This window comes from Notolepis coatsorum, assembly GCF_963971535.1.
Source record: "Notolepis coatsorum genome assembly, chromosome: 3".
In the NCBI taxonomy this organism is placed as follows: Eukaryota; Metazoa; Chordata; class Actinopteri; order Aulopiformes; family Paralepididae; genus Notolepis; species Notolepis coatsorum.
Genome location: NC_140167.1, coordinates 18,446,812 through 18,472,137, shown reverse-complemented (window position 1 = coordinate 18,472,137; position 25,326 = coordinate 18,446,812). Strand labels below are relative to the sequence as shown.

The 25,326-nt window shown below is 42.5% G+C and overlaps 1 protein-coding gene across 1 annotated transcript in view; it reads left to right on the top strand.

The window, feature by feature from the left end:
• The window catches only part of jade1 (jade family PHD finger 1), a 48,543-nt gene extending 23,839 nt beyond the window's left edge, over positions 1-24,704 (top strand). The window contains exons 7-11 of the mRNA XM_084311100.1: positions 2,517-2,684; positions 3,719-3,835; positions 7,639-8,220; positions 16,504-16,636; positions 21,450-24,704. Of these exons, the coding sequence (XP_084167226.1) occupies positions 2,517-2,684; positions 3,719-3,835; positions 7,639-8,220; positions 16,504-16,636; positions 21,450-23,818 (3,369 nt within the window). The 3' untranslated portion in view covers positions 23,819-24,704. The remainder of the gene's footprint in view (positions 1-2,516; positions 2,685-3,718; positions 3,836-7,638; positions 8,221-16,503; positions 16,637-21,449) is intronic.
• The last annotated feature ends 622 nt before the right edge of the window (positions 24,705-25,326 follow it).

Below are 25,326 nucleotides of genomic sequence, written 5' to 3'. Positions count from 1 at the left end.
TTGCTAGGGAGAAGACGTTATGATGCGAGTTTCTTTCGGGATAAGTTAGACTGAGATACAACGCCCAGATGAGCAGACGCGTTGATCAGAGACGTTGATCCCTCTCCACCCTCGCTGGGTGGGGGAGGGGAAATAGTGACACATCATCACTAGCTTCGGCTAACAGGAAATGGTGGTTTGCTATGACGAGAGAGAGAACCATTGGATTAAAGAGATGAGAAGAGACGGTGGAGGAGAATGAATTAAGACTGAACAAGGACAATACAGAACAGTGTTTCCATCTGGTACAGAGGCTTTGTTTATGGAATAAACAACGTTTTTCCAAGAGAGGTACCACGTCTGCCAGTGTCGAATACTTATGATTACGGATTGTATTAAGGGGGATGACGAAGTTGTACAGCCAGTATGAGAAGGTCAACTTCAGAGAGAAAAATAAACACAACGCAGAAACTTCACGAACACAGATGACGAGGTCATACTGGCTGATTACAGAAACATCTAACACAATGATAACGTCAGGCTGGATGGATGAAAAATGAATGGATATCGCTAAAAATATCGATTAAAACCCGAGATTTCTCGGGTTTGGCGCCCAGAGCATGGCGAGTTAACCCGGACTATCGGGTTTGGCCTCCAAAGTGTTAACAGGTGGGGTACCGTATTTGGGCCGATGTGCCCGTGGGTGGAACGCACAAAGTCACGGCACTTTGCGAGCGTCTAGCGGCTCAGGGCTGAATTTTTCGCAGAATCTATTTGTTGCAGTTCGAACGCCACATCCGTGCCTCGGTTCTCGAGTTACATGACGATATGTCAGGCGAGCGTCTTTTTACGCGCCCGTGCGTCAGATGACCGCCCCGGACTCTCGACACTCCAGAACCACGAATCATCCGCTGATGGCGAGAGTTGTTGGTCAGTTATAGCCCTGCAAAGAAGGTGAGCGACTCCATAGGCTTACAGTGTTGGCAGTGAGGTATAAGATGGTCAAACTGCGTGGCAGTCATTGTGTTAAAGGTCCAATCTGTGATCCGTGATAAATAAATGGGTTGCCCCACCACCAAATTATTTTCTGTAATGGATTGACTGAGCTTAATTCAAGGACTAACACTATTCAACATATAAATATGAGTTTAAACTGTATTTGCTGTATTTTGGGTGCAGTAATATGTTTGTTTGCGTTGTTGTGCAATGTTTGTAAACATTGGAGTACCGTTAACTCTTTCAGTGCCACGCCTGGTTTTCCGTTTTACCGCTTGAATGCCACCATCGGCGCCAATGTTAACGTTAATATCGCCTAATCTATGTTTTAAATTATGGCTATGTGTCTAATCTGCCCATCGCATTATCAAAGACTATTTTCCAGTCAGTGCTGTGAAGACAGATTGTTTTTTTATTGCGTCGTTTCCGTTTTAGAGCATTTAGAAAAGCCCCCGTTTTGATATAAAAAACAGCTCATTCTGGAGCATTCTATGAAAATCGTCTTTTAGTGGAATATTCCACAACGTTGATATTCGTCTGTCTTTTTATGAATCGTTTTCAAATAAACGCTAGATGATCAATATTATACGTGCACGCAAGCACATTACGGCCGCGCACGGATAATCGCTCCGTTGATTTCCTCACAGACTTTTACAGTGAAACCGAAAGAAGAGATTTCACAAAACAGCTTATAACTTCATCAAACTTACTCCGATTATCCTACCACTGATAACATAGAGTCCTTACCTGACATCAGATGGTATCCAACTGGTATATTCCAATTCCTGATCACCATTCGAAAACATCGATACGTGTATGGATCCAACGCGACACAGTAGATCTCCATGATCCGCAGGGATCTGAGGCTCCAGAATGAACTGTGGTAACCCCGGCTGGATCAGTGAACTGGAAAATGTGGAGTACCGGATTTTTTTCCCCATCATTTTCATTGAGTCCATTCCAAAATCACTTATGTCATCTGGGAGACGACAGGGGGCGCTTTTTTCCACAGTGATCACCGGCGCAGCTCGGCTATACTCGGGTAGGCTCGGGTGATGCAATCATTTTTCAGATCGCAAAAAAATAATAATAATAATAATTCCGAGAAATCTCGTGAGTGGCATGCAACCACCTATAAAAAAAACCGAGAAATCTCGTGAGTGGCACTGAAAGAGTTAATGTATACAGTAATTTGATTTTTGATGGGTTACTAAAGTTCCAAATAGATTATTTTCCATCTATAAATCTAATTGTTTCATATTACACTACTATAATCCTAATATATATACCTAAAATAAGACACAATAAATAATATTAACATAAAGAATGCACACATAGAATTATATATATACATATATATTTCTAAATGGCTTACTTTAAAAGGAGACCTGTTCTGGTGGTCGCTTCTCTCACCCTTTCTTTTTCTCTGTCTCACTTTCACTCTCACTCTCACACACACACTGCATTTGGCGTATGTTCGGTACATCTTGTCTGCTTAGCCGTTCCAAAGATAAGACTTGTGTTAATTTGTTTCTCGATAGGCGTGCTATGGCATTCAGAAAGTGCCCAAGGGTAGCTGGCTGTGCCGGATCTGTGCCCTGGGCATCGTGCCTAAGTGCCAACTCTGCCCCAAGAAAGGAGGAGCCATGAAGCCTACTAGAAGTGGCACCAAGTGGGTCCATGTCAGCTGTGCCCTGTGGATTCCAGAGGTGAACAAAACACAAAACCACAATGTTGTTTGGTGATTCTTCTTTTAAAGAAATTGTACAGGGTCCAGACCTGGAAAAGTTATGGAAAATCACACATGCCAAAACGTTTTTGGAAGTGATATGTACATTTAGTTAAAATCCCCTTTTCAGCCAGTGACGCCTATTTTTTATTTAATTTCAAACCTTTATTTCAACTCGTAAGACACTGCGGTTGCCCTCATTTACAGTGACGACAAGCTTACAGGACAAGACATAGTTTATCTGCAATTTCATACATATAGGACAATAAATACGAATAAACAATAAAAATTGCATTCGGTGTTGGAAGCATCAAAGGAAAAAGCGTTCTATAATGTCAGGTTTGGCTGCATATAGATGTAGCTACCTTTGATGGAATAACAACCCAAATAACACACTTTCCGATTTACATAAGTCCACGGCCATAATGGTAGCATGCCAAAACAAGGCCTGAGACATTCAGAGAAGCTGACCGAACTAAATGTAACATTTGAACATTTAACACCAACACGTTTTGGTCATGGAAAATGCACTGTATATATCATGGAATAGTCATGGTAAGTCATGAGATTTTATGTGAACCCTGATTGTAGTGTTTCAAGGCTAAAGAGACGGAACAGAATAGTGACAACAGCAAAAGAAAACACCACCCTATCTCCCATACACAGCAAAACAGACTCATCTAAACAGACAGATTAGTGTGTCGGTTCGGACCAAGACTTTGTTGATTGATTTGTACATTTTTATGCTTTTCTTCAATGTTGACATTGCAGACTGCCTGCAGACGGTAGAATTGACACAAGGGGGAGTGTTTTTATTTGTATTTTAAAAGTGTTAAAATGTTTATTAACGGACCACATGGTCATATCCAATGCCGATTATCTCAAAATGCCAGATTCAATTAATCAGTCGACTGCTAAAAGTCTGTGTAATTTTTCTCTAGAAACGAGCTCTGCACAGTCAAACTGTTTGCACTGCCATGCAATTAACATTCCTGTGTTGTTAACCCTTTCTAGGTCAGCATAGGGAACCCAGAGAAGATGGAGCCTATAACCAACGTGTCTCACATTCCCAGCAACAGATGGGCGCTGATCTGCTGCATATGTAAAGAGAAGACTGGAGCGTGTATTCAGGTTGGAGCTCATTATTCAATATTCAAAATTATTCAATATAAGTTGGTACATAAACAAATAATTAGGGCCGTTAGTCCATTAATCAGTCGACCAGGGCCCTGTTCCTCGTACCTGGCTAACTGAGTTAGCCGGATAATTTTCAGCATAGCTTGACTTAAGCCAGACCTTTCCTTTCCCCAACGTCGGATTTTCTAAATCGCCATGGTAACAGATAAGAAAGTTTGAACCTGGTCGAGGGCAGGGTTTAGTTCAGTTAGCTCAACAACCTGCATGGCCACGCCCTCGCAAAGAAATGCAGCTCGCTTCCTGAAATAATTCTCACAGTCTAGATCCCATTATACCATTCTGAATTATGTTTTTGTGCTTCGTTTTTCTAGAGGGGGCTTTTGAAATGTAAAATACTAGACCTAAAATGCTGATAATAAATCATATTCAGCCTATAGATTTACTTTGTCCTAAATAATGCACGTCATATTTATACGGATATGGCGCTGGCGTGTCCCGTTACACAAGTGGTTATTTTAATAATGCGGAGCATTGCAAATGTGAATCCCGCAGGGATATTTTTTTTTTTTTTTTTTTTTGTCTTTTTCCCCCTCCATTTTCCTCCGATTTTCTCCCATCCCAATGTTAGTCGTATGCCAATTCCCAGTCCCTTCCTGGTCGCTGCGCACTTACCCCCCACAGTCAGATCATCTGGGAGAGTGGAGGCTACCACGTGCTTCCTCCGACACACGTCCAGCCAATCACCGCTTCTTTTCACCTGGCAGCGCGGATTCTCATCGAGAGGGCGTAGCGTGTGGGAGGACCACACTATCCCCCTCAAGTCCTATCCGCGCTTAGCAGGTGCCCCGACCGAACTGTAGGAGTCGCTGTTTACAACGACCCGGACCCACCCCGCCAGCTTCTCCCACCCTCTAATACAGCCAATTGTATTAGTGCAGACGGCCAGCCAAGCTGGTGACAACCCCGGAGCTGTGAGCTGGATTCGAACAGGCGAATCCAGCTCACAGCTCCGGGGTTGGTGACAAACGCAATCTCCGCTCGGCCACCTAATATCCTAATATCCTCGCGGGGATATTTTTAATCAGGCGTTTGGCTCTGATTCGTTTCATATTCTCGGCTGTGGATGTATTTGCTTAACGGAGCGCCCGGATTGTGTTTCATTCAAGCATAAATTGAAGCGTCTTTATGGACAGTGGATTATGAATTACAAGGAATCTGAATCTGTGGATTGTTTAATTGTATCACTGTCACTCACACGTTATTGTGATATTGTAACTGGCATTAAAATGTCTGAGATGCGCTGTTTGACGGATAAATTGAATGAGCCGTTGACATTAATGAATTTGAGAAAATGCATCTATCTGTTCAAGCACTGTTAGTGTTATCTGATGATGAACATGAGGTGTCACTGGTATAAACCAAAGGTTAATCAATTAAATACATGTATGGATGATGTCCGAAACTGATTAAAACCTGATTAATAGTGAAACTGTATAGCCATCCCTCCAAGCCTCTCTGACACCGTTATTTCGGATGTCGCGCCTTGAAAATTTTGGGAACCATGTATTTATATATAAAGTATGATACCTGCCGAGCGCATACAGTACAGATATCCTCATAAGTATCTATTAATTCGTATCAATTCGATACTCTTTGGGCTTGTTTGTATCTACTTATTCTGAAAGAGTTGAACTAATTATTTTCGCTAGCAATAGATCTCATTCGATTATTCATTCCATTAAGCCTACTCAAGTTCAAGTTCAAGTTCTTTAATAGTTGTCATACAGAAGTACAGAATACTTTCATACAAAATGCTTCTTACTGTTACGCTCCAGAGACTGTGCTAGACAAGATAGTATCAAATAACATAATAACATAATATAGCATGAATTTAGAAGAAGAAAATGAGGTCACAGTGTTCGGTATAGACATATGTACAATGTTCTGAGTTACCATATAATATACAATACACAATACTATGCAGTGTACTAATGTACAGTACTATCTAGTGCAAAGCAGAAATGGGATGAGGTACAATTTTAGGTACAATTTACAGTAAGGTGTACGAGTTGTAGTGCAATCCTTCATCCATAAATATAAAGTGTGGGGAGTGGGTGCTACAGTGTGTTTGTTTACTGCCAGCAGGCACATTTAAAGAAATATAATCTGATTCATTGGGGTAATGAGGGACTTAAAATTAGCCTATAGATTATGCATTTAACTCGGCGAGGCTATTAGGGGTGGGAATCATCAGTTTCATCACGATACGATACGATATCGATTCTTTGGACAACGATACGATATTTGCCGATATCACAAAGTCTGCCACGATACGATACGATACGATTCAATTCAGGTGTCTGCGATCGATATGAGGCGATATTATGTGCCCATTTAACACAATCAGTCACATTTAGATCAACTAAAAAAAGGCTACGGAAATATCAATTGATGTATTTATTTTTGAGCTCTTCCAGACATTTAAATGAAAAACAATCTATTGTTTTTAATACAAATAGACCTCCTGTTCACTTTTGTTTTTATATATTGAGCTTTAACACACACACAGACACACACACACACACACACACAGTCCCCCACAGCCCCCACCCCTCCTCCTTCCAAGTCCCCTTTCCACTCTCCTGTTCTCTCTCACGGTTAGCTGCTTAGCTTTTAGCAGCCAACGCGACGTTCATTTAGATATTTAACGCGACGTTGGCATAAAGGAATGGCGACGATGCAACGCCTGTTATATGCATTTGACCCGTTGCGGGGAAAAAACTGCACAGACTTATATCGGCTCGCAAAATAGACGCTCTGTAGTGCTTTACAGCAGACGCAAACACTGCTGTAATTTCTACACGGAGTTTCACAATACTGGGCGCCGGCGGATATGACTCGCGGGGATTTTCAAAATAAGAGTATCGCAATATGAATCGATCTTTTTACGTTGCGTCGATCCTATTTGATTATTGATAATAGATCGATATATCGATCTGGATCGATGTATTGTCCCACCCCTAGAGGCTATTGAGCCGTACTGTATCGTACCCATTCTGCAATCTGTTAATAAAGTTTTAAATCAATCAATCAATCAATGCCGTTAGAAAATCAGGATTTCTGCGATCGACACCTGCTGTCTTTTCAGGTGAGGCGGCCGCGCGCAATTATCCTGCGTATCAAGTCTGGTTCGAATGAACGAGACTGAATCAGCGTTCAAGGAACAGGGAAAGCGCGGATTCAAACATAATTGAATCTGGATAATGGGACTTTTGATCGACTTAGTTGAACCAGGTACAGGGAATAGGGCCCTGGTCTTAGTCAATCAAGACTTTGTTTGTTGATTTTGTCTTTTTAATATATATTTTTTTAATGTGTTAGAAATTAATATTTTCTTAGTCTTAAATGTAATTTGCACAGGTATGAAATGAAGGTTTTATGAAATAATATTAAATATATTAAATGTTTTTGTATTCAAGTCGTTTTGCGGAGCTACCGGGAGCTTGGTGCGTCTGGTGAGAGCTTGTATGGAACGTGTGAGAATTAAAATTGGCGCGCAGCCGCCAGTGTTGCTACGTCTTTTTAAAATAGTCTTTTTATAAAAAATAATTGCTAGTATGGCCATGAAATTGATATTACATTTAGCTCTAAGTGGTATTAAAAAGTCTTCCATTTAACTTGTTGAAACCTGCAGATACCCTGAATAACGTTAATGAACTTCCTTCTGACTCGTGAGACCGTGCACAGTGTTGCGTAACTTGCGTTCCCTAAACATCTCCTTCTCTCTCCCCCTTCAGTGCTCAGCGAAGAACTGCCGGACTGCATTCCACGTCACGTGTGGCCTGCAGGCCAGCCTGGAGATGAACACCTTCCTCACCGAGGAGGACGAGGTCAAGTTTAAGTCCTACTGTCCTAAGCACTCCGGGCAGGAGGGGGACGAGTCCAGAGACAGGGACTCGGGGGACGAGGAGGAGGAGGAGGCCAGGGACAAGAAGGGCAAGAGGAGGGGACGAGTGAGAGGGGAGGAGGGCGGCACCTCCTCTCTACTCCCCGCCAGGGCGCCCAGCGGGCCGGAGGCCATCAGCAGCATCAGGCAGCAGGAGGACAAGAGGGTCAACCACCGCAAGCAGAAGCTGCAGGAGCTGGAGGAGGACTTCTACCAGTTTGTGGAGATGGAGGAGGTGGCCAGGCACCTGAAGCTCCCCCGGGAGGTGGTGGACTTCCTCTACCAGTACTGGAAGCTCAAGCGCAAGGCCAACTTCAACCAGCCGCTCCTCACGCCCAAGAAGGACGAGGAGGAGAGCCTGGCGCGCCGCGAGCAGGAGGTGCTCCTCCGCCGCCTCCAGCTGTTCACGCACCTCCGCCAGGACCTGGAGAGGGTAGGTTTCCACTTTCCACAGGTTTCCCTCCTCCTCTTCCTACTCATCCTCCTCCTCCGCCGCCGCCCCGTGAGTGGAGAGGAAGGACCGGGTGCTGGTGGTCGGCTGTGGCCCACAGCGAGAGAGAGGAGCAGGAAGGAGACGCAGAGAGGGGGATGAACCCCTGTTGAGATGTGGTCTTGCCCCGAAATAGCTTAGGAAGAGTTTGAATAAATACAGTGCAGTGGGAGAATAAAAAGAAAGTTGTGGTGTCTGTAATAGATGAGTAACTATAATAATGACAAGGCTGGTGAGTTCTACACAGTCGAAACGCAACCAAAGAACTAAGAACTAAAGAACTTGAACTTGAACTTGAACAAAGCATAATCGGTTAAAATAAGGAACGTAGTTATACATGAAATATGACTTTTCTAAACGTTACATTAAAAACTTTTCTAAACATTACATAAAAGAAATGTAAACATTACATTAACACTTTGAGTGCCAGCAGGGGGCGCACGATTTAGCGCTTGAGTGCCAGCGCTGTAGTCAATGGGAGGGCGAGCACATTTGCGAACGCATAAACTATATCTTAAATTATGGCTATGTGTCTAATACGCCCGTCGCTTATCAATGACTTGTTTGCAGTCAACATTGTCGAAACGGATTGTTTTTTAATCGGTACATTTCCGTTTTATACCATTTTGAAAAACGTTCGTTTTTGGAAACTTCCAAAAAAAATGGTGATTCTGCAGGAATTGCGCTTTAGTGGAATACACAAAACACGTTGTAATTTTTCGGCCTATTTATGAATCGTTTTCAAATAAACGCTAGATTATTTCTTTCTATTTTCTTTAGTAGTTTATTCAGTCATCATCTCACACAATACAATATACACCATCATTTAACAATATTTGATTTTACAGTGACTGAAAAGGTACAGACTGAATTATAATGCTTATATATGCCTGTCCTATATTCTTAACAAAAATTAAGACTCAAACAGTATTCTAAAAGAAAATAGCAAAAAGAACAGTATTATTCACCCTTGTAGTTTTCAAAAATAGCTTTACAAACCATTTTCTTAAAAACCAAAAGCGAATTACTCTTTCTTAACTGTATATCAGCATTGTTCCACAAGTTAACCCCAATAATAGAAATACACCTCCTTTTAATCACTTTCTTAGCTTTTTGAACAGTAAATTTACAAATATTTCTCAAATCATATATTCTTTCATGTATTGAAAAAAACCTTTGCACCCCGTCTGGGAGTAACTTTGCTTTAGCTCTGTACATTATTTGCATAGTTTTATAATAAACCAAATCATTAAATTTCATAATATGAGACTTTATAAACAATGGGTTTGTGTGTTCATAGTAACCAGCCTTGAAAAGGTTCCGAATGGCCCGCTTTTGCAGTAAGACTATTGGATTTACTGTATTTTTAAATGTCGACCCCCATACTTCCACAGTAAGATATGTAAGGAAGTATAAGTGAGCCGTAAATGATGTGCAAGGCTTTGTAGTTTAATATATCCTTACATTTATACAATATTGCTACTGACTTAGATATTTTTCCTTGAATATAGTTAACATGTTGTTTCCATGTTAATTTCTCGTCAATAACTACCCCTAGAAATTTTATCTCAGAAACTCTTTCTATTTTTACATCACATTTTTAACTCTATATCCCCCTCTATTTCTTTTCGATTACCAAAAACCATAAATTTAGTTTTCTTAATATTGAGAGACAATTTATTAACATCAAACCAAGTTTTGAGAATTTCAAGCTCTCTTTCAATATCAAACAAAAGTTCATTTAAATTACTTCCTGAGCAATATAAATGTGTATCATCTGCAAAAATAACAAACTTTAACAGTTCAGCAACATTGCACATATCATTAATATAAAGTATTAAACGTTTTGGACCTATCACAGATCCCTGGGGTACTCCACATGTGACCTTCCTAAATCCTGACAGTGTCATTAATTTACACACATTGCTGTCTGTTTTCCAAGTTGCTCTTCAGCCAAGAGTTAGCTATACCTCGTATCCCATACTTCTCCAGTTTATCAAAAGCCTTCTCTAGGTCAATATAAATACCAATAGAACACTTGTCATTGTCAACTGCTTTAGTTATCTCTTCTACCATCTCCATCACTGCATATGTAGTAGTTCTATTTCCCCTAAACCCATACTGGTGTTCACTCAGTATTTTGTATTTGCCAATGAAAAGATCCAGTTGTTTCACAAATAATTTCTCTAATATTTTTGAAATATTATTATTATCGATAGTATATGTGTACTTATGCACGCTAGAGAAGCGGGCTGAAAAATCTATTCTTATTTCCTGATCAGCACATGAACACACACACACACATATGGGACACGCTGAGATATAGGCGAAAAAAACTCTGATTATCCCAAGACTGGTAAAATAGATTCCTTACCTCAGATCAAATGTTCTCCAAAAAGATTATTCCAATTCCTGATCGCCATTCCAAATATCGATCGCGTTTATTGATCCAACGCTGGGTACTCTAAACACATATTCCACGCTGTTCTGCGGCTCGGCAATGAATGGGATCGTCTCCGGTTACATGCCTGACAAGTAAAATGTGGATTCCGGACTTTTTTCCCCATCCATTTCATTCAGTCCAATCCAATGGGTGCAATACCATCCGGAGAGACGATAGGGGGCGGTATTTCCCCTGTTCGAGCTCAGATAGATCCCCAATGGTAACGTGAGGCTAGATTGATGAAAAATGAATGGAAATCGCTAATAAAAAAAATAGCGATTAAATAACGAGATTTCTCGTTTTTGGCACTCAACGCATGGCATGAAATAACAAGATTTCTTGTGGCTGGCACTCAATGTGTTAAAGACTTCTAAACTATAAGACATTTCTAAACATTATATAAGACATTTCTAAACATTACATAAGACATTTCTAAACATTACGTAAAATAAATGTCTAAACATTACATTGAAGACTTCTAAACATTACATTAAAGACTGCTAAACATTACATTAAAGACTTCTAAACATTACATTAAAGACTTCTTAACATTACATTAACACTTTGAATGCCCAACCCGAGATATCTCGGGTTATCAGCCCGCGGAGTTGAATGCCCATCACGAGAATATTTGCTTTTATTTTTTTATTAGCGATCTGAATTCATATTTCATCAACAGAGTCTACCGTTGGTAAGCCTGCCCCACCAGGCGCTCAGATGTGAAAAAGCGCCCCCCTATCGTCTCCCAGATGGTAATGCACCCTTTTGGATTGGACTCAATGAAAATCGATGAGAAAAAAAAACTCCGGAATCCACATTTTACTTCTCACGCATGTAACCGGAGCCGATCAGATTCATTCTGGACCCTCAGGACAGCGTGTAATATGTCTTTACAGTACGTAGCATTGGATCGATAAAAGGATCGATTTTTGGAATGGCGATCAGGAATTGGAATAATCCATTTGGATACCATCTGATCTCAGGTAAGGAATCTATTTTACCAGTCTTGGGATGATCAGACCCGTTTTCACGGAGATATAAGCTTTTCCCATATGTGTCCCCCAGGTTGTTTGACTGTGCGAGCGGTCAGGAACTAGGAGAATCGATTTTCAGCGCACGGCACCAGCGTGCATGCGTACACATACTATCGATGGTCTAGCGTTTATTTGAAAACGATTCATAAATAGGCCGAAAAATGACAACGTTCTAGAATATTACAGCACAGGGCGTTTATCAGAGAATCTTTTTTCCCCCCCTTAAAAACGAGGGCTTTTCAAAATGCTATAAAACGGAAATGAACCGATAAAAAGTCATTGATGGGCAGATTAGACACATAGCCATAATTTAAAACATAGATTAGGCGATATTAACGTTAACATTGAAGCGGATGGTGGTCATTCAAGCACTAAATGTGCGCCCCCTGCTGGGCACTGAAAGTGTTAAAGACATTTCTAAACATTACATTAAAGACTTCTAAACATTACATTAAAGACTTCTAAACATTACATTAAAGACTTCTAACCATTACGTAAAATACATTTCTAAACATTACGTAAAAGCCATTTCTAAACATTACGTAAAAGACATTTCTAAACATTACATTAAATACATTTATAAACATTACATTAAAGACATTTATAAACATTACTAGACTTCTAAACGTTATAAGAAAGAAAAGTCTAAACATTACATACATTTTCCATGTTAGCAGAAATGGTGCTCTAGAACAGCCAAAAGGCCCTGCCCAGGGATTCTAGGCTGCTTTCCAGCTCCTATGAGTTAAAATGTGTGCTGTAGAAGCAGCCAGAAGACCTGGCTCTGCCTCAGGTGTTTGTGTGCGTTTGCTCTTCATTAGGATCTCTTTTAGCCTCTAGCTGAGCATTTCTTCCACGAATCTTCAAGCAAAAACAGATACCGGTACATACAATTGATGATGAAATTAACGTAAAGAATGATTATGATTTAAAAATAGACATTTATAAAACAACTGTCTGCATACATCTCTTTAAAGCAAAACATTTATCTGCTCCTGTAAAACCGATCAATAAAATGTATAGGCTACATTCTATATATATATAAACTAAGAATAAATCAACAATAGAAATAGAAAAAATTAGGTGATATGATCTCATCTTATAGCACCAGTTGTAAGCATTGTAGCAGAAATCCTAACAAGCTGGAAACAGAGAATTTTGCCTATTGATTGTGGACTGGACACTCAAATATTTCTTCTTAAACTTGCTGTCACAGCAAAATATCAATCTATTTATTATTTAGGTGTGTTCAGCAGTAGGCTTGGGCGGTATGACGGTATTACGGTATACCACGGTATTTAGAAATACCGATGGTATTGAAAATCAATACCGTCAAAATCAGTTGGGTTTCAGTTTATATTTACACTGAAACGGAGTTTCGACGGGGACTGCACACACACAGCACGGCCAGCAGAGGGCAGTTTCCTAATGATTGATTGGCTATTGTGAGTCACATGAGGAGAACACAGAGGTGCATCACACTAACCTCAGTAACCTGTATGCATTTCCTCTATCTTTGAGCAGACTGCTAAAGCTTAAAGGGGCTATGTATTGCTATTCCTAGCACTATTTGGGCAACTTTACACAATTCCTGTGAGTCTATGTAACACATCTGTAAGGTTTATTCCAAAAATAATCATTGTTTTATATTTCTAATCAAGTACTCAAAACCAGCATTTTTCTGTTTTAGGATTTCAAGCTGTTATTGGCTTGGCTCCACCCATACTAGCAGAATGCTTTGAGTGACAGCCACCCACCAAATAGCTCCGCCCATCTCCCCGTCCTTCCCTCTCAGGTGAAGGGTTTTTATTCCGACACGCAAAACATATACCGATTTTACTAACTAATACAACATGGCTGTACATTATGTTTGGGATCCAGAGAGCGACCCACAGTATGATTCAGAAGAAGAAGTCGAGTTGCAACAGCGAGGCTTGCAAATAGTTTCCGATTGGTAAGTTTATCTTGTATGTATGTAACGTTAGTTACAACGTTAGTATAATGGCTTGCCGAAAAGAGCGAGTAACGTTACTTACTTGACCAGCCAGCTTGCTTCGATAGCTTGCTATAAGTAACGTTACCTTGTTTACCTCTGACTAGTTGTGTTTGTATTGAGCAGTTTTTAATTATGACTAGCTTGCTTCAATAGTTTGCTATAACGTTACTTTATAAAGAGCAGCATACCGTTATATACAGTGTACTTCTGTCGCGTCCCAAATAGTAGGTACAACTCCTTTGTTTACCCCACCGTCGAACACACACACACTAACGTTAGATTGTACTCACCCCCCAAACAATGGTTACCCACACACACACACGTGAACGACATATCTACTTACTACTTCTGTCGGGTCCCGAATAGTAGGCACAACTCCTTTCTTTAGAAGAATCCAGGATGTCACCCCAGCATCAAAAAGACCTTGATTGACAACGTCTTCTGCGGAAAAATGTGCAGTACAAACCCGAGTATGAGACGTTGCGACAGAACTAGGAGGGTCCCCAAAAACGAACTGTGTCCATTGCTGGCGTAGTTCGGCATCCACGGGAAAAGTGTGCAAAGACGTATTAGTAGTACTAGCTTTACAGCCAGGAACAGAACATGTCCTGTAAGGCCTGTGTGGGGTTTGCTGGGTTTGCTCATCGTGGAAGATATGAAGATGCAAGTGACCGCACTCCGTTTTCTCGGTACCTCTGTATTCTCGGTAGAATGGGGGCGGGCATTAGCTCCAACCACAGAGCCAATCGCATCACTGTGCGCTACCCAGCGGCCGTATGACGCGTATTGGCCGTTCAAAAAAAATATGACCTGATTTACTAGACGACGAAAGGGGCTGAATCTGAGCAATCCGCCAATATGGTATTTAGACCCTAAAACACATTGATACGAACTCCTATTACTATAATACAATGCTAGAGACTGAAAAATGACATTTATAATACATAGCCCCTTTAAGCATCCTCAAACTTCCAGAATGTTCTAACCGGTTCTACTATGACATCATACTGAAGCGTAACTTGAATTACACTGTGACACGACTGCAGTTACAATAATAATAATACGTTACAATTGAACGATGAAGCGTCGAAGTTAACCACCGTCACTCCAGCCCACGATGAGGTCCCTGACCACAGATGGCTAACGTTTTGTCAAACGAGCTAAACTTGCACACACTGTCGCATTTGGACAATTAAAGGACTGGAGTCTGTTCGGATTTAAGCAAAACCCTCGCCTCCACGAGTCGCCAGTGACTTCATCCAGCACAACGAGACTACGAGAGAAGGAGGCACTTCTTTGGGAATGTAATATAAAACGGGGTGAGTGAGTGTTGAATTTTTTTTTTTGTTTTTGATCCACTTTTTCTCCCATTTTTCTATATTTTCTCCCATCCCAATTTTCGTATCATCCAATTCAACCCTCCCCTGTCACGAACGCTGTTTCTTGCCTCCCACAAGCCGGCTGCAATGTGGACTAAGTCATACATAGCACAAGTCCCCTCCGGTACTTGAGGTAACAGCAGTCGCATCTTTTCACCTGCGCAGCTCGATCTCTGTGTCGAGGAGTAACGCGTGGGAGGCTCACGCTGCCCCCGACACTTCCTGATTCTACTGCGCAGGCGCACCAACCGACTTGTGGAGTCGCTTGTTCACAACGTTCGATCCCCACCCTTCAGTTTTCCCTCCCCGTAATACGGCCAATGTGTATTACTGCGGACGACCAGCTAAACTGAAAACAATGTGGAGAGCTGGATTCGAACACGCGAATCCTAGCGTCTCCACACTGGTGGCGAGTGCCTTGCCCACTACACCACCTAGCCGCCAGTGTTGAAATTTTTTAATCATAATGCAACTGGCTCACGTTGATACAAGGCTAACTAGCTACCGTTAGCTCACGTCGATACCTGGATGGTGCCGGCAGGTGGCAGTGGCTACTGGCTACCTTCTGTGATTTCTTTACTTCGAGGTTGAAGAAAGTGCACTTTCAGGTTGAAAGAACGGCCCTAATCTCAACGTGTTTCAATATAAGCAAGCGTTATGTATGGTGATAATAACGAGTATATTGTTAGCTCCGCCGCTGGATGCTGCAGGCTTCTGGCTACCATTCTGAGAGCTAACGATAGTAGTACTGGATGCTGCGGGCTAACTGGCCATCTCCGTGATTTGTTTACTTGGTAACACGGGTCCCCCCCCCCCCCCCCCCCCCCCCCGCTGATGAAAATGAAAGTCATACCGTCATATACCGTATACCGGGGTATTAGGTCATCAAGGTATGACCGTATGAAAAAAATTATACAGCCCAAGCCTATTCAGCAGTGTTTCACATATTTAGGTTTATTTGTGGCGGCCCGCCCACCACAAAAAGATACAATGACACATTAATACGGCTCCACTGCTCAACTGTGCATGTTGTCCGTTCCAGCTTGCCGCGACCATAACGCACGGCATGGTGGCGCAGTGGTTAGCACGGTTGCCTCGCAGCAAGAAGGTCCCGGGTTCAAACCCCGTATTTGTGGGGGTTTCCTCCGGGTGCAGTATTCTCCCACATCATTAAAGACATAGATGCTTGGTACAGACTCCTGGCATTAAAGCTGGAGTTGGTTTCTAGGCATGGCACTGTGGCTGTCCACTATAGTTAGGATGGCTTAAATACAGAGGACACATTTCCCCCAAGGACATAATAACGTATTCCTTAAACATGAATTTTATATTGAACCAGTGGGAAGCATAATAGCATAATGAACACTCCCGCAGGTGCGTAACCTGACCTACATGGTGACGAGGAGGGAGAAGATGAAGCGTATCCTGTGGCGCCTCCAGGAGCAGATCTTCACGCAGCAGGTCAGACTGCTGGACCAGGAGCTGCTGGACCAGGAGCTGCTGACCGGTGAGTGGACGGTAGCGACCGCTAGAGGCCTCGTGTTTGTCCAAATATCTAATCACTTGCACTCTTTATGTAAATAATTAAATCTCCCCTTTGGAAGGGTGCAGCCGATCAATTGTTTTTTCCGGACTAAAGGAAAAATTCCGACCTTAGCTTTGATGTATTTATTGAATTTTCCACTCACACACAACTCAAGCACTCTACAGGTCATGCAGATGGATAGTTAGGTAGTTAGTCAGTATGATTATTTACCTGGAATACAAACAGAAATAAAACGGCAATAATTAGCAACATGTAATCTGCGTATACAAATGATAAACCTGAGGAATAAAATACATTTGTTTATAAAAACATACCGTTAGGCAGTTGGGGCGACCGCTAGAGGCCTCGTGTTAAAGATACACATGTAGGGCGACGGAACGGTGCCTCTCTCAGAAACGGGACATGATTTGAATAAAGAGATGAATTCTGGAGCACACGGTCAACATAACAATTATATTGGTGCAAAGAGACTGACTCTTAACTAGGGCTGGGTGATTAATCGATTTGATTGATTAATTCGAATTAATGATTTAGAACAATTGAAAAAATATATATTTTTAAGAGTCACCTTTTATTTTACAAAAAGTAATGTTTGGTGAAAGTTAGATTTGTGAAGATTGGTGAAAGTTAGGTTTGCACTTCAATCCCAACAGGGAAATTCTTCTTGGTTTGATAATTTTTTTGTGTCAAATAAAAACAAAGCTTATTTGAATGATTTCCTTGGCGTTTCTAGTTTTCAAGAGAAAGAAATGGATGATAAAAAAAAAAAAAATCTGAGATTTTATTTTTAGGCCATATCGCCCAGCCCTACTCTTAACTAATAAAGTTGCTAAATTTACCAAGTGCTGCATAGTTCATCTCTTGACCTTGACCTACAGTAAAACACTGTAAAAATCATGATGTTACCGTTCCACAGTGACTTGTTCATGAGATCCAGTAATAACACCAACTTATTATATTTTTGTTCATATATTTCTCATAGCGCATAGCAACCGTTGTTTCTTCCAACGTGAGGAGAAGTGGACATTATATTCTGTGCAGGGCCTCTATTCAATCATCTATCATATTGGTTCAGGATCATATGATGAAATTATATTGTGATATTTGGTTTGATATCACACCATACATCATCATGCAGTTCAATGCGATGAACAGCAACTGGATTATTTATCTTGTGACTTTGCATATTGAACAGATATTGTGATATATATTGCTATCGGGAAGTGATATGGATTTCTTAGATTTTACAGCCCTAATGGATGTTACACGTAATGTGGGGGGGGGGGGGGGGGGGGGGGGGGGGGGATCGAGATCCTATCTTGTAAAAATCTTCACAATATTCAGTCTTGTTATATTGTTGGCAACTTTCTCATGACTTTAGAACTATTAATCATTAGCCTGCTAAATCCTACAGATTGCCAAGATTAGCCACGCAGAAAGACACACAATATACAAGCTTTGTAACATGAAGGGCAATAGCGATCTAGAATCTAATCTTATCAAATTGCCTATGTAACGGATGTTCTGTCCGTGTTCTCCTTTCCTGCGTTGTGTTCTTTGTGTGAGAGGCTTAGGGATGAGTCGGCACACGTGAACACTGTTCAATCATTTATTTGATGGTCTTCAATGGAGGCCACCTGTATGAAATGGGTGGTCGAAATACCACAAAAGGAATAGCGTCAACATGTGTTCACTCGTCAAGTCTCCCACGTTGAATGCTTGTTGCAACTGAACTACATTACACAATAAATCGACATCTTAAGGCACACATACCTGTATGAAATGGGTGGTCGAAATACCACAAAAGGAATAGCGTCAACATGTGTTCACTCGTCAAGTCTGTTGACAAAGAACAACCAATTGACTATATTGCACGGTGAAATACACCGTCTAAAACCTCCAATTGTGCATATAACCTAACCACACCATTCATTACAACACTATTGAGTCATTATCATTTGTTAACATTGAATTCTTATACAAAATATATATACAACAGAGTAATACATAAAAGTGCTGCGCGCTACAATAGTCAAACGTACCTCCCACGTTGAATGCTTGTTGCAACTGAACCCCCAAACCGGAAAAGGTTGCTTCTATCATCGCGCTAATAATTGACCCGGAAGGCGAAACTCTCGAATGTGAACTTTCTCAAGTTACGTTCAAATAAAAGTGCCTTTGGTATAAAGAAATAATAAATAATAATAACCACTTGGAGACATTTGTAAAAGGATTTGGTGACATTTCAATCCTTAATAAAATAATAAACAATGTCCAATTGACCTGGTTACATTCACCCCTCCTGAAATTTCACCAACATCCTGTGTCAGCAGAGCAAGGGGGACATACAAAGAGAAAAAAAATATATAGGTAGTCTATCACTGACCCAAACTGGCACAAGATACAAGGACCCAGTCCCCTAGTCGACTCAAAAGTCACCCCCAAAAGAGGTTCAGAGAATAAAAAAGATTGATCAAGTCTCAGAATTCCCTTAGACCAGCACGACGCCTGATACGCCACACCATTCTTGGCACTTATTAAAGAAATGATAGACACCTAAGAAAAAAAATTATCTGACCGGGTATCTAGTGCTCCAGGCTCTAGCTCCATCCCTCACACTCGTTCCTGAGCTATCACTCCTGCAACAGGAGGTATCTAGCATCTGAGTGTATAGAGAAAAAAACAGAAATCCCCACTAACACCCACTGGCTCCAAATAAAAATACATACTGGGTCTCTAGTGCTCCAGGCTCTAGCTCCATCCCTCACACTCGTACCTGAGCTATCACTCCTGCAACAGGAGGTATCTAGCATCTGAGTATCGAGAGGAAACAGAATCCCACACTAAGGTAGAAAAAAAACTGGAATACTCAATACTGTAGAAAAAAAAAACTTGGATGAATGAAATAATTATATTGCAATAATGGATTGACCAAACAGATCAATAACATTCACATTATGTACAATGACGATAACTAAATTTCCTACACATTCAATCGTAACATTATTTACATGACTTTTTTCTTTCTTTTTCCACTATTCCAATTGTCCATGTCAGCCCAATCAGTGAACTGCACACTAAACCGTTCATCAGCCCACTGGCTTACCTGGGCGCGGTCCATGGAACCACCTGACATTTTTCTCCTTTCTTCAAAAAAAGAAAAAAAAAAGTTTATCACCGGCCACTAGATGGCAGCGTCTCACCACTGATGAATTGATGAGGCTGTGTTGGTTGACTGGAGGCAGCTCCCCGGTGAACGATTTGATAACGTTCTCCTTTCTTTGATCTTTATCCGGGTCCCGGCATCAATGTAACGGATGTTCTGTCCGTGTTCTCCTTTCCTGCGTTGTGTTCTTTGTGTGAGAGGCTTAGGGATGAGTCGGCACACGTGAACACTGTTCAATCATTTATTTGATGGTCTTCAATGGAGGCCACCTGTATGAAATGGGTGGTCGAAATACCACAAAAGGAATAGCGTCAACATGTGTTCACTCGTCAAGTCTCCCACGTTGAATGCTTGTTGCAACTGAACTACATTACACAATAAATCGACATCTTAAGGCACACATACCTGTATGAAATGGGTGGTCGAAATACCACAAAAGGAATAGCGTCAACATGTGTTCACTCGTCAAGTCTGTTGACAAAGAACAACCAATTGACTATATTGCACGGTGAAATACACCGTCTAAAACCTCCAATTGTGCATATAACCTAACCACACCATTCATTACAACACTATTGAGTCATTATCATTTGTTAACATTGAATTCTTATACAAAATATATATACAACAGAGTAATACATAAAAGTGCTGCGCGCTACAATAGTCAAACGTACCTCCCACGTTGAATGCTTGTTGCAACTGAACCCCCAAACCGGAAAAGGTTGCTTCTATCATCGCGCTAATAATTGACCCGGAAGGCGAAACTCTCGAATGTGAACTTTCTCAAGTTATGTTCAAATAAAAGTGCCTTTGGTATAAAGAAATAATAAATAATAATAACCACTTGGAGACATTTGTAAAAGGATTTGGTGACATTTCAATCCTTAATAAAATAATAAACAATGTCCAATTGACCTGGTTACACCTACATAATCCTCTAATCGAGATTAATCACAAATGGAATTTAAAATGAATTGTAGTGTCCCCCCCCCCCCCCCCCCCCCCCATTTACCTATCCTCGGTGGAAAGGTTTGTGTTTTAATTGATTGGGACTAGGGCTGTCCCCGACTAAGGATTTGGATGGTCGACTATGATTGGCCAAAATTTGCCGTTAGTCGACTATTGGTCGACTAAAAAAATATATATATAATATATATATATATATTTTTATCATTCCATTTGGGCTGTGGGGGTGCTTAATGTCTGAAGGAGTCGACTGAAGGCTTCTTGTCCCCTGCAAAAGCATGCAATTGGTCCACTGATGGATACATCTTGATATTTGTCTAGTCTAGTGTGTTCATTAGATGGGTGAAATCCTCTTTCAGTGCCGCTGTGCCACGCTTCTAGGCCTCTTTTCTTTTGGAAAGAATGATACAAAAAAAAAATATTCTACTAAGAGGTTGGCAGTCGACTACGGCTCCTTTCGACCGATTAGTCGACTAATCGACTAATAGGGGTCCGCCCTAATTGGGACTAATGTGAACTGGTGCGACAGCCCCCGCCGCACAGTTGATCAGTTATTACTTCTTGAAACGTACCATTCATACCTCATGGAGATTGATGTTTTGATGACACAGTCCCCTCCCCTATCATTTGTCTCTGTTGTAGGTGATGCCTCTGCAAAGGACTTGGAGGATATCTTCTCCCTCGGCCGGCTGTCATCCCAGGGCTCCCAGTCTCGCTCCTCGTGGGGCCACTCTGGCACAAAGACCAAGCGAGGGTCCGTCAAGCAGGAGAAGAGGAGAGGCGGCCACAAGAAAGAGGGTCCCGACTCCCTGAACACTCAGATCAAGAGCAATTGCACCAAACCACTTGAAACGACGGACGGCGAGAGTGTCCGAGTAAAGGCCCCCGAGAGCGTCCGAGTAAAGGACACCGAGAACATCCGAGTAAAGGCCCCCGAGAGCGTCCGAGTAAAGGACCCCGAGAGCGTCCGAGTAAAGGACACCGAGAACATCCGAGTAAAGGACCCCGAGAGCGTCCGAGTAAAGGCCCCCGAGAGCGTCCGAGTAAAGGCCCCCGAGAGCGTCCGAGTAAAGGACCTCGAGAACATCCGAGTAAAGGACACCGAGAACATCCGAGTAAAGGCCCCCGAGAGCGTCCGAGTAAAGGCCCCCGAGAGCGTCCGAGTAAAGGCCCCCGAGAGCGTCCGAATAAAGGCCCCAGAGAGCGTCCGAATAAAGGACCCCGAGAGCGTCCGAGTAAAGGCCCCCGAGAGCGTCCGAGTAAAGGACCCAGAGAGCGTCCGAGTAAAGGCCCCCGAGAGCGTCCGAGTAAAGGCCCCCGAGAGCGTCCGAGTAAAGGCCCCCGAGAGCGTCCGAATAAAGGCCCCCGAGAGCGTCCGAGTAAAGGACCCCGAGAGCGTCCGAATAAAGGCCCCAGAGAGCGTCCGAATAAAGGACCCCGAGAGCGTCCGAGTAAAGGACCCAGAGAGCGTCCGAGTAAAGGACCCAGAGAGCGTCCGAGTAAAGGCCCCCGAGAGCGTCCGAATAAAGGACCCCGAGAGCGTCCGAGTAAAGGACCCAGAGAGCGTCCGAGTAAAGGCCCCCGAGAGCGTCCGAATAAAGGACCCCGAGAGCGTCCGAGTAAAGGACCCAGAGAGCGTCCGAGTAAAGGACCCAGAGAGCGTCCGAGTAAAGGACCCCGAGAGCGTCCGAATAAAGGACCCCGAGAGCGTCCGAGTAAAGGACCCAGAGAGCGTCCGAGTAAAGGACCCAGAGTGCGTCCGAGTAAAGGACCCAGAGTGCGTCCGAGTAAAGGACCCAGAGTGCGTCCGAGTAAAGGACCCAGAGAGCGTCCGAATAAAGGACCCCGAGAACATCAGAGTAAAGGACCCCGAGAACATCAGAGTAAAGGACCCCGAGAACATCAGAGTAAAGGACCCCGAGAGCATCAGAGTAAAGGACCCCGAGAACATCAGAGTAAAGGACCCCGAGAGCATCCGAGTAAAGGACCCCGAGAGCATCAGAGTAAAGGACCCCGAGAACATCAGAGTAAAGGACCCCGAGAACATCAGAGTAAAGGACCCCGAGAGCATCAGAGTAAAGGACCCCGAGAGCATCAGAGTAAAGGACCCCGAGAACATCAGAGTAAAGGACCAAGAGAGTGTCCGGGTAAAGGACACCGCGGCCATCGAGGCGACGAGCTGTGTCCGAGTACAGAACCCAGACAGTAACCTGGGGTTTCACCACTGTCGTCTCCAGACACAGGAGATATGTCGGGGGATGAGCTATGTCAAGCTACATAAGCTTGAGACCAAGAAGGTTCCAAAGAGGGAGACTCCAGAACCAGAACCAGACCAGCAGCAGCAGCAGCAGCAGCAGGAGAGCAGGGACGAGGTGGCGCCACCCAGACGGAAGCGAGAGAGCGATCACGAGCAGGAGGAGAAGAGGAGGAAGAAAAAGAAGAGCGGACTCAGGGAAAGTTCTCCAGTCGAGGCGAAGAGGCCGGCGTCGAAGTCCGTCGTGAAGACGGTATCAATCAGGCTGAGGGACATCAGGCACACGGACTCCAACGGCTACTCTATAGACCCGGCGTCGGCCGACAAGGCCTACGTGTTCTACAAGCCGGTCTCCGCGACCGCCGGCAAACCCGACGGGTGGCTGAGAAAGACCCAGGGAGCCCAGGCCAACGGCTCGTCGAGTAACCACCTGAAGAACTGGGGGAAGTTCAGGATCCCCAAGAGGAGCGAGAGGCCCGCGGGGGCGCCGAGGGACGAGGACGAGGACGACACGTCAGACTCGGCCGCCACCCCGCAGCGCAAGCCGCTGCTCAGGCCTCTCGGTGACACGCCGGAGCCCTCGTACCCCAGGACCCGCCTGCGCGCGGGCTCGGAGAACGCCGACGCCAAGTCGGCGAGCGACGGCGAGTCGGAACCCTGCATGAAAAGGTGCCATTCCCACCAGCTGAGGGGGGACTCAACCCTGAGCCGTCGGTACGGCTCCGATATCATCCGCAGAGGGGTGCTGGCCTCTTGATGAAAACCCCCCCTCCCCTATTAGACACTTGAAATAAGCTGCACTGTTAAACGAAAAGAAGAAAAAACAATGGTCTCTCTTTGTATTACTTTATTTTTCTTGAGGAAATCAACGAAGTCCCTAGATTAAACAGAGCTGATATTTATTTTTTATTTGTAACATATGTACAATTTGGAATATTTTAATTTTTTTTTTCGTTTTTTTTTTTTTGGGCTAGTTTTACTGGCTTTTCTAGTTTTTCCTTTTTTGGGCTAGAAAGATGTCAAGTTGCCACTTATACAGTAACTCTCGCTCTGCTCAATTACAAGCAACAAAGCTTCAACTATGAAAAGTTGTGATTGTTTCTTGGGACCATAAGCTTGCATTGTAATTTCTTTATTTTTTTTTATTTTTTTGTCATAGTATTACACTTGCTGCGAGGCAATTGCACTTAGAAGGAAAGGTAAAAAAAATACATGGCATATTTTATCTTGTTCTCACCATAGGTTTGTTTTATGAATCTTACTATGGACAACTTCAGCAGTAAAAGGAAAAAAAAACTATAAAAAAAAAGAAACTCAGTACAGTTTTCATCCTGGATTAGAAACGTTACCTTTCTTAATTTTGTCCTCAAGTCTGTATGAAAACCTCTTTAGTGAGGAATTATGAGTTACCTGTTTTAGTTTGTCCTTATCACTTAAAAAGTGTAATTGAAGTGCGATATCATATCCATCATGTGCCTAATCTTTTATTTCAAGCATTTGCGCTAAGAGAGGATGGCACACTATGAGGTATGAGTAGAAAATTATTTTTACACTGAAAAATCATTTTGTACTATTGGCCGCTGCTGTACTACTGTTATGCAAGTGAATTTTGTTTTGTCATGTCTTAAAGATGAATAAAATTCCGGAGGATTTGAGGCGGCACTACTTTACGCATTTGTCTGTGATTGCAATTTGTTTCATAACAAAATGAAATAAATCCGATTTCATTTTTGTAAAATCAGTCGAATCACAATGTTGTCTGGCGTGTTGGGAGGACCCAGCATTTAAGTACATGTACAGGTTTTGTGGTCTGGGAGTTGTGTTTCTATGGTAATACCAGCACTATCCATTTGCTTATGTAGGCTATATACTGTTTCACTGGAATTCACATTTTGGACCCATGTGTATCCTGTCAGTTATTGATATTAGCAAACATTACAACAGGAAATAAAATTGAGTCCTTTTAGAATGTTTGGTTTAAATTTATTCTATAGATCTTTTCTAATTTGACAACATAAACATTCTAAATGGGCCCCAGTTTGTTTCATGTTGCGATGTTTGTTAATACAGTAGCTGCCAGGAAATAAACGGGTCAAAGCAACGGAATTGTTCTGAAAAGGTCTATAGGCATGATATTGGTGATTGAAATATGATATTAGCCAGTATCTGGAATATTAATAACATGTATTGTGAACACCCATGTGTATACCCATATAAATACTGCTGTGCTATAATGTAGCCATACCCATATAAATACTGCTGTTG